Source organism: Malus sylvestris, chromosome 17, assembly GCF_916048215.2.
Source record: "Malus sylvestris chromosome 17, drMalSylv7.2, whole genome shotgun sequence".
Lineage (NCBI taxonomy): Eukaryota > Viridiplantae > Streptophyta > Magnoliopsida > Rosales > Rosaceae > Malus > Malus sylvestris.
The window spans coordinates 2,349,755-2,360,191 of NC_062276.1; the positions used below are offsets into that span (position 1 = coordinate 2,349,755).

The 10,437-nt window shown below is 39.3% G+C and overlaps 2 protein-coding genes and 1 pseudogene across 3 annotated transcripts; all 3 read left to right on the forward strand.

Moving 5' to 3' along the window:
• Positions 1 to 972: 972 nt before the first annotated feature.
• LOC126610545 (glutaredoxin-like) lies at positions 973 to 3,379 on the forward strand. The gene is made up of 4 exons (XM_050278641.1): positions 973 to 1,215; positions 1,318 to 1,406; positions 2,841 to 2,939; positions 3,103 to 3,379. The coding sequence occupies exons 1-4, from the start codon at positions 1,160 to 1,162 to the stop codon at positions 3,180 to 3,182; spliced, it is 324 nt and encodes a 107-aa protein (XP_050134598.1). The 5' UTR covers positions 973 to 1,159; the 3' UTR covers positions 3,183 to 3,379.
• Positions 3,380 to 4,396: 1,017 nt separating this feature from the next.
• Positions 4,397 to 6,565, forward strand: LOC126610546 (uncharacterized). Of its 2 annotated transcripts, none has more exons than XM_050278642.1 (4): positions 4,397 to 4,672; positions 4,906 to 5,368; positions 5,692 to 5,936; positions 6,073 to 6,565. In XM_050278642.1, the coding sequence occupies exons 2-4, from the start codon at positions 4,920 to 4,922 to the stop codon at positions 6,309 to 6,311; spliced, it is 933 nt and encodes a 310-aa protein (XP_050134599.1). In that variant the 5' UTR covers positions 4,397 to 4,672; positions 4,906 to 4,919; the 3' UTR covers positions 6,312 to 6,565. The 2 variants fall into 2 exon arrangements, with proteins under 2 accessions (XP_050134599.1, XP_050134600.1); XM_050278643.1 differs by having other exon boundaries at positions 4,912 to 5,368.
• Positions 6,566 to 6,696: 131 nt separating this feature from the next.
• LOC126610547 (phosphoenolpyruvate/phosphate translocator 2, chloroplastic-like) lies at positions 6,697 to 9,397 on the forward strand (annotated as a pseudogene).
• Positions 9,398 to 10,437: the final 1,040 nt, after the last annotated feature.

Genomic DNA, 10,437 nt, shown 5'->3' on the forward strand with positions numbered 1-10,437 from the left:
ACATCATGCCCAGAAAAGTTAGCAATAATCGATGTTTTGTCACCCGTTGGTTTGATAATTTTAAGTGGTTGGAGTATAGTATAGTAAAAGATACCGCATTTTGCCGTTATTGCTATCTATTCAAGTGTGATTTTGATAAAGAGGGAACTGCCGGAAGTGATGTCTTCACTGAGATTGGGTTTACAAATTGCCGGAAGTTCGCCCCTCCCCCCGATAAATCCTGGCTTCGCCACTGTCGATGTATAATAGCACTTGCAGCACACTGATTTTTGCTTGATCTAAATCCCTTTGTGCACAGACAAATTAAATTGTTTCTAACAACATAAGCATGTACTTCCTCTTTGACTTTCAGATTTGATAAATACGATACTGGGGGAAGCATACTTGACAATGTCACGGTATTTGGTCTGCAACTGCATGCCTGCATTACGCGAATTAAATTTAATGCCTCTTCATGCTGATTGTTCTAAACTAAACCAGAAATCATAGCATTCCAATTACTTAACTTTGGCTTCTTACTATCTCGAAAAACAACTACGGCTTTGTTAACAAACCTATGAAACATGTACCCCGAAACTAATGAGCCATAAGTGACCTCATCCTGTTCATTCATCTCATCAAATAATTCTTGAATGAGATGCAGAACACTGGTTTTTGAGTTTTTATTTCTAAATGGGTGTAAAGATAAATTTATAAATTGAACTGGATTTGTGAGGGTAATTTAGGTAATAAATTTGAGGTTAAAGAGATATAGATAATTTAATTAAAAGTAATATAGGTGTAGAAAGTAAATTGAGTATAGAAAGAGATTAGATGGGTTTAAATAAAATACCCCCTTTAAAATTTCAATTGCGATTTTCTCACGTAAAACGGACATTGACGGACCCCATGACGTGGGTAGAGTGGTGGTATAACTTGACGATCTTGGACAGCAAAGAACGTCAGCCGTTGTTAACGAATCTTGTGGTTTAGAAAAAAGACAAAAGCCCATTAGGTGTCCAACGAGAACCAATAGAAAAATCGAAGTACGCGTGGCGCCACCCACTACATATGCATATATACATTCGCTCTCTGCATTTTTCGGAGAGAGAGTTGAGAGAAGAAGATTGTTAGGAATCCAGAATTTAGGGTTCGCGAATTGGGATTTTGAGATAGCGTTATGGCATTGACAAAGGCGCAGGAGCTCGTGTCCTCCAATTCGGTCGTCGTCTTCAGGTTCTTATTTTTTCTCTTTGGAATTTAATCACGATTATTGATTAGTAAATCTCGCATTTAAGAAATGCTAATTGTTATATATATATGGATCTGTAATTGCAGCAAGACGAATTGCCCGTTCTGCGTGAACGTGAAGCAGCTCTTGACTCAATTGGGAGTCACCTACAAGGCCATTGAGTTGGACAAAGAAAGTCAGTTTCTTTTTCTCTCTAACTAATTTTAGCTGTAATAACATATTGTTCGTATGCGTATGTTTATATGCATATCTGTGCATGTATGTATGTATGCATACAGGCCGGCTCTGAGAGTTTGGGGCCCTTGGCGAGACTTCGAAGTGGGGCTGACCCTTTATACATTGGGAGCCACCTGCCCCGGCTACCCTTAGTGCCGGCCCTGTATGCATATCATATATTTGGTTTACATACATACATATAAAAGTCCTCCTTGTTTGGTTGTTTTGGATTTGTCATTTGAAGAATTATAAACTTGTCCCTTTGTATCATTCGGTATTGGATTACGGGGTGAATTTTTCTTTTGTTTGCTAATTACATATGATAGCCGGTCAAAACTTGATACTCGCAGTTGCGCAATCTGTATTGGATGTAAAGTTTGTTTTTGAGCTACCTCACAAATGTATGTGTTGTTGGAAGAAGTCAAATTGTTAACTGGAAATTGGTGGTTTTACGAGTTCCATTTTCCTTGTGTTTAATGGGACTATTTCGCACCCTCCGCACCCAAGTTCATATTTCCCCTCACGTAGTTTAGACTAGATTAGAAAATAGCTCAACTGAAGAAAGTTGGGACTAACTCTTGATTATGTCACTTTTGATGCTTGGACATGGTGAAACCAAGGTTCTAAAAGGCGCTAAGCGCTAATCGAACGGCGGGTTGGGGCCTAACGCCTAGACAGCTAGATGGAGCCTAGGTGGGCACCTAGGCAAACTTGGCGGATTTAAGTAAATCTATTGTATTTTGTGTAAATAAGTGTCTGTTTATACTTAAAATATGTATAATTTCATCATGAACTAGAAAATAGAATGACATATATATTATGAAGTATTGGAACATAATGAAAATATGGAGAGCAAACATATAATGTGTGTTTATTTAAATGTTTAATAAGTCTCTTACAATTTATTGGAAATAATAAAATGCAAAAGGAAAATTATCTATTTTCTATCTAAGTGAGTCGCAATCTAGGTAGGTGTCTAAGCGGGTCTGGACGGGCTAGACGGGTGCCTAGGAGGCGGTCTAGGCAGGCGCCTCAGCAGGTCTAGGCATCATTTCTTAATTTTTAAACGTCTAGGCATTAATCGGGAAGGTGGCCAGCCGCCTAGCGTCTAAGCGGGGCTTAGGCAGCGCTAGCCGGGGATTTTTAAAACAGTGGGTGAAACTAGCAATGCTGTGATTATTTCAACTAGTTTTGAGGTTAGGTCTCGTGTCGTTAAACCTTAAGTCTTATTATGGGGTGCGAGATGACTTTTTTTACGTACCGATTGCTCACGTTATATTTTGTGAAATGAGATGGACATGTCCCTTCTCAATCTAATGCAGCATGTGTTATTTTTGAAGTACAAATTTTATCCGAGTTTTATTGATGCCGGCTTTGTTCTTGCATTTTGAAGGTGACGGAGCTCAGATACAATCAGCTTTGGGAGAGTGGACTGGCCTGCGGACTGTGCCCAATGTTTTCATTGGTGGAAACCACATCGGTGGATGTGACAGTAAGATTTCGAATCCCTTAACCACAATAGATTCTTAGATACAACCGAGGATATACCCCAATAACAGAGCCAAATCCCGCCTTAACCATGGCTATTGGAATTGTATGTCTTTGACATTAGTTTGTTATCTTATCGAATAATATTATTTGATGTCGTTGTGCAGAAACAACGGCGTTGCACAAGGAAGGAAAATTGGTCCCTCTGCTGACTCAAGCCGGAGCTGTTGCCAAAACTTCTGCTTAAAGGAGTTAGATGATAGTTGGATAAATTGTAGTAAAGTAGAATAATTTCAGTAATGTGCTTCTGTTGATATGTTACAACTTTTCAGAACACAACGCACAACTTGTATGTGTATAATCTCAGTATTTTTATGTTTCGATTCGGATGTGTTTCAGTACTGTGCCTGAATGTTCTATATAATTGGTTGAGTTTTGATGTGAGTTTCATCTGTCTTGCTGGTTACACCATATCTCGTCCTTGACATTGATAAGAGGAGCGGGGGGTGGAACCTAAGAGTTGTTGCTCTAGCGGTTAGGCTCTTGGTTTGCTCTCAAGTGGTCTGGGTTTCGACCCACCTAGCAATTGTTAAGAGTTTCTCGTTTTCCAAATATTACGGGGTCAGGCGCGGGGGGTTTCTAATGATTAGTTGGTTAAAGACTCGAATACATTAGTTTTAAAAAAATAAAGTGGGAAACAATTTTGACAGGAGGTAATGTTTTAACCTCACCATTAGTGCAAAACATACCGTAGTAGGGAAAAAAGGTAGATATCTAAAAGTTTGTAAGCTGTGAACCTGTTTCATCGTGGCCACGTGTCGGATGTAATTTCAAATTAGCTTCATCTCGGCACGGAATGGGTGGATAACCGTGGTTCGCCATTAGTTTCCTTTCTTTTTTTTGAACAAATGATATTATCTACAATAAGATGGTAGGGGAGTAAGTCTTACAATGGGCTAGCAATAACGTTGGTTCAAATTCTCTTTTAGTGAGAATAAAATATAAAACCTCTCAATTACAAATGAAGAAGAATATTATTACATCGTAATATTAGCAAGCTATCCCCTTTTTTAGAAAAATAAAAGTTTTTAAAAGGAGGTAAAAACCTTTTTGGGCGCATTTAACCAAATTTCCCTTTAAATTTTGGATAGTGCTATAACACACTCATTTTACGCTCTTCTTAATTTTGAATGGTGCTATAACACACTCATTTCACTTGCAAATAAGAGGTCATAAGTTTGATTATCGTTAAAGGCGAATTTGAACCACATTATTGCTAGCCCATTATGAGGTTAAGCCCACCCCTCTCCTTAGGCCATCTCCAATCGAATGAGTGTCAAATGACTCCCTTTAGCCATATAACCTTTGACGTTAAATTAAATGAATTAAAAAAAATTAATAAACAAAAATTAATAAGTATGCGGTAAAAAATAGTGCAAATTTTTTCATATTCAAACCCCTAACTGCCGCACCCGCACCCCATCTCGTCTTTCTCACCCTTTCCATCCCTCTCGTCTCTCTCTTCCTCTTTAACAAAAAAAGCCCTTCGAATCCTCAACCTAAGAGTCCATCCTTCTCTCTTCACTGAATCTGTGAAGCAGAAACGCAGTTTCCCTTCCATCCTCTTCTTCTTCTTCTTCCTCCTCTGTCCTTCCAGTGAACCCAGTCATCCTACTCTGGTTCTTCTTCTGCAGCTACTGTTTGAGGGGTTCGGTATCACCTGCTTGATTGAAAAAAGTAAGCATATTTTAGTTTTACTGCAGCTTTTTTATATTATTATCTTTCTTTTGTTAATATTTTGTAAAGCTACGATATTCTAAACTATTTTAATTTACAACGGAGTGGGGAGAGGGATTCGAGCTTGGTTTCTAAAATTTTTGTTGTATGATAAAGGATTGCCCTTTTTATTGTAATGCTGAATTTTTATATTAAATTTGTTTATACTTATGTATGTGAATTTACATAAAAAGATTCAGGTTTAAGGATGTTGCCTGTTGATCCGACAAAGAAGCTGTCTTTTACTCGTTGCATTAGTGATGGAGATTTGGTCATTGTCTACGAGAAGTATGATACCATGAAAGCTGTCGAAGTGTGTGCCGGTTCTGTGCTCGGAAACCGGTTCGGCGTGTTTAAGCATTCAGACTGGATAGGGAAGCAGTTTGGTTCCAAGGTTTTCAGCAGCAAGGGAGGATTTGTTTACTTGTTAGCTCCGACTCCCGAGCTTTGGACTTTGGTTTTAAGCCACAGGACTCAGATTCTGTACATTGCAGACATTAGCTTTGTGATCATGTTCTTGGAATTGGTTCCGGGATGTTTGGTTCTCGAGTCGGGGACCGGGAGTGGATCTTTGACTACTTCGCTTGCAAGGGCTGTTGCTCCTACAGGACATGTCTATACGTTTGATTTCCATGAACAACGCGCGGTCTCTGCTAGGTAGGAAATCGAAATCTCTGCTGTTTTTGTTGTTTTGTTATGGCTTTGGTGTAAATTGGTTTCTGTTTGTTTTGGTGTCCTAGATTTACGTACGGTCCGCCTTTCAGAAGATGTGAACTTTGAGTTCCATATATGAATTGTGAAATAAGTTCATGATTACTTTTCGTCACAAAAACTTTGTTCGACTTAAACAGAAACTGAAGAAAATTAAGCGGTGTAATTTTCGCGTGAATCCAGCGGTTTCTGTACTTACATTAAGCCATTTCTTGTGTTTCAAGTAGGTTAACGTTACTGAAAGGCTGACAAGATTTTTACTTTTGTAGGGAGGATTTTGAGAAGACGGGATTAAGCAACTTGGTCACTGTAGGAGTTAGAGATATTCAGGGAGAAGGATTTCCGGATGAGTTTTCTGGAAGGGCAGATTCTGTCTTCCTGGACTTACCCCAACCTTGGCTGGCTATCCCTTCAGCTGCGAAAATGTTGAAACAAGATGGGGTACTATGCTCCTTCTCCCCGTGTATTGAGCAGGTGCAACGAGCGTCAGAGACTATGAGATCAAGCTTTACGGGTAGGCTTTTTGATGCAGTTATCTCGTTTTGTGCTTTGTGATGTGTTGTTTTTTGGACTTACTTTGTTTCTTTCAAGTGTTTCCTCTCACAAATGTATTTCTCACGCTAAGATCTGGATCTTCTGCATTTGTACAGATATAAGGACGTTTGAGATACTCCTTCGCACATATGAAGTTCGAGAATGGAAATTGGATGACTTCCAAGGCGACGAAGCTGGTTCTGTTGGATCTCATCCACGTAAAAGGCAACATCGATCAAATGAAGGAAGCAATGCGCAGGAAACGACAGGTTCTCCCATTGTCATGGCCAGGCCGTGCAGCGAGGCCAGAGGCCACACTGGCTATTTGACATTTGCAAGACTCAAATGCCTGTGAAGTATGCAACTTTAATCTAGTTATAGACATACAGCTTGATTCTTGAATGTGGTGAACTTCGCACCTTGTGTTATGGCGTTACCCCGATTAAACCCGAAATGCATGTCCATTTTGTGTTCAGGTCTATGTAAGGTGAATACCCCAAATAGTTGGGATGAGGTTTCGTTTTTGCTGTTTCTGTATCGTGAATTCTTCCGATGATTCGGAAAGTTAGCAAATTTTGACAGCGAAAATGCATGTCCATTTTGTATTGAGTCCCTTTCTCAACTCCAATCATGGACCTTTCTAGACCAATTTCTTATGATTCCGAAAAATTGAAGCGCTCAAGCCTACATGTTTGCCTCAGCTAATTTAGTTCACAGGATTGCAATCCATTCATTCCACTGCTAGCTTACGAAACCTCGAAATGACCAATCCCACTCGTCCACCCTTTGGATTTCTGATGCTTTGCGAGAATGTGGGCTCCACATCAGAAAGTTAAGAAGCCTTGCATGTGCTTATAAGGAGTTAGGCTACTCTTCAGAGCAGAACTTAGTTTAATGCTAAAATTGTAAGGAACGCCATTTGTCCTTCAGTTTTGTATTCAGCAGAGACTTGAAAGCGTTAAAGACCTGCGCTTCTTTCTCCACTTGCTTTGCTTTCCAAAATCCAAACCTTCAGATCAAGATGCAGAGCACTGCGCTTGCTCTGTCTCCTTCCACCTCGTTTCTCAAACCTCCACGTCGAAACTCCATTCCTAAAGCCTTTCAGCTTTTACCCTCGACGTCCTTGATACATGTTGACAATCTGACTAAAGTTCACAGGCTTTCATAGCAAACAGCTCGTTACACTTTTTCTTCTTCCAATGCTTCCTTGATTTTCTCAAATCGTAGATACGATCATTTGAAGGCCAGGGCTGCTTCTGTGCCCGAGAGTGCGGACTAGGCCTCGAAGCAGAGCGGATTGGTTAAGACCTTGCAGCTTGGTTCTATGTACCTTTTGAATATTTACTTCAACATCTACAACAAACAGGTACATGCTATGTCTTTATCCATCTGTTCTCCCTACGGTTTTTCATTGTCTTTTCTTGTTTTGAAATGCATGTTTTCGCTTCTTGTTTTCATCGATTTTGGTCTAAAAGAAGCTAGAATTTGAAGGCCAGAGCTTGTTCATAGGTTCTGAAAGTCTATCCATTTCCAGCAACGGTCACAGCGTTTCAGTTTGGCTGCGGGACTGTGATGATTATCCTGATGTGGGCTCTTAACCTCTACCCTAGACCAAATCTCACTCGCTCACAGGTAGCTACTGATCCCATGTCGAATGGAGTAGAATACAACATATAATATGTAGTTTCATTACTAATAGCACCGAGACCTTTTGTATAAACCCAAAACAGTAGGTGGTTAAATACAAGTTGGGATAGTACTAGTTGATTAGTAGTATGCCATTTCTCTGTCGCTTTGAAATCTTTCGACTTGGGTGGCAGCTTGCAGCAATTCTACCGCTGGCTGTGGCACACAGTCGGAAACTTATTGACTAACATTAGTCTTGGGGAAATTGCTGTTTCCTTCACTCACACAATCAAGGCCATGGAGCCCTTCTTCACAGTTGTATTCTCTGCTCTTTTGCTTGCTGAGGTAACAACTTTTCTTCTTGTTCTTGCTTCCTACTTGAATCAATCATTATGAAGGCGGTTGCAAACTTGCGGTATGATTGTTGGGTAATCTATGTCATTGATGATGAAGCAATTTGGCTTTCAGCTTTCTGATCAGGCTGACTGCTGATTGCTGTCCACACAGAGGCCGAGTATTTGGGTGGTTTCTTCTCTTGTACCGATTGTAGGTGGAGTGGCATTGGCATCCTTCACCGAGGCCTCTTTTAAATGGTAAGACATCCGGGAACACAAATTTATGCACGAGTTGAATTCATGGGCAGGTTCTTGGATTAGAGTCTGCTAAAAGGAACAAGTTCTAACAGGATCGGTTTAACTATTGTATGTTCTGCAACAGGATCGGTTTCGGTAGTGCAATGGCCTCTAATGTTACAAACCAATCGCGTAATGTACTCAGCAAGAAGTTCATGGTTAAAAAAAGAGGTAAAACTAATTAACCTGCAGATGCAATTTTCTTATTTTCAGAATTTCTTCATGAGGCTCAACAATTTTGTTTTGTGATTAGGAATCTTTGGACAATATCAATCTCTTCTCAGTGATCACTATCATTTCCTTCATCCTGTTGGTTCCTTCAGCGATTCTATCGGAAGGCGTTAAATTTACTCCTTACCTGCACTCTGCTGTACGTACCGTTAAGTGCTTCACGAAAAAGCAGTTAGAAGTGCTTCATCAAGTAGCTAGCTTTTCTGTACACATTGTTGTATAATTGATAATATTACATGTATACCAGGCAAACGAAGGTTTGAATATCAAAGAGTTATGCGTAAGATCACTTCTGGCTGGCTTCTGCTTCCACATTTACCAGCGGGTGACACCATAGTTTCCTACTCTCTCTAAATTAAACCGAAAAATGAATTTACGTACTTCTTGTAGTAAGAAATCTCAGTAGTTACTGTGTACAAACCGTTTTGGCTTAGAAGTGATGAGTAATGGTTGTAATGGCTTGGTTATTTTTGCAAATTTGCGTGGTAATGCAGGTTTCTTATATGATACTGCAGATGGTATCACCAGTGACTCACGCAGTCGGAAACTGTGTGAAGCGTCTGGTGGTGATAGTCTCCTCAGTCATCTTCTTCCAAACCCCCGTCTCACCGATGAACGCACTCGGTAAGTTCCTTTATATTTACATGTATGACACATTCTTACATATGGCACACTTGTAGTGTTTAGGTTTCTCGTTTAACAATGACTGGGTTAAATTGCAGGGACAGCTTTTGCTCTCGCAGGAGTGTTCTTGTATTCAAGAGCCAAGAGACTCAAGCCAAAGCCCAATTAGTGATGCATGAATTGTAAATGTGTAAGGACAATGCTTGTGTATCTAGGGGACTTACTTATGAAGTATAATTAACGAATCTTTACCATCTGAACATCATAAACGGAACCATTCATTCTCTTTATGATCACCTAAAGATCATAGATGCAAAAATTTATTCAATTTGGAGATCTTTTAATCATTCATATGCATAGAAAAAATGGACGGTTCATCATGAGAATGTTGTGTGGCCTCACATAGGTGCTACATCAACATACTAACTGATCTTTTAGGGGAGATAAACGGCAGTGACCCATTGATGACTAAATTAGGAGATAAGGAACGAAATTAATGAGTTTGAAACACAAATAATCAAATTGATGAGTTAACAAAAACATAAGCGACCATAAAAACCCTATATGAAAGCAAAAAAGAAAATCATCATCATTTGTAAAGATTAGTTCAATGCCACTTAGTACTACGGTCTAGTGGTATTCATCTTCACTTATAAGTGAGAGGTCTTAGATTCGATTCTCGCCAAATACGATGTTGAACCACATTATTATGGCAAATCCATTGTAAAACTTAGGCCTCGTTTGGGATTGAGGTGATTTTAAAAAAAGCCACTGTGAAAAAAAGCTGAGGGTCATTTTTGTGTTTGGTAAACTGAAAAAAAATGGCTTATTTTGGAAGCTGCTGTGAGAATAAGCTGAAAATCAAAGGAAAAGCTGAAGCTGCTATTTGCTGCTTTGAAAAAAAACCAGTTTTTTCAAAGCACACGGAGCTACAGTGCTCCTTCAATGAAAAGACACACTATCATCCTGCTTTTTTTTCCAAAAGCACTTTCACAAAAAAGTTTACCAAACACTCTACTGGCTTTATTTCACAGCCGCTTATTCTCACAGTACAGCCGCTTATTCTCACAGCAGCTTTTTTTCAAAGCACAGCAATACCAAACCAGCCCTTAGTCTACTCTCTTATTCCCTCAGTATAAATACTATCATTTGTTAAAAAAAAAAAATTGCTCAATAATACACACACACACACACACATACATATGTGTGTGTTTGCGCCTACTTATCAAAATGCTGTATTTTCTATTAATTATAATTTCAACTCGCCTTAATAGATGCTCTTCTAGCAAAAACGCTTATAAGCACGATAACTTTTACATAAGCAACCCTATTTCTAGTCATCAAATTAGACAAATCAAATGCTATAAA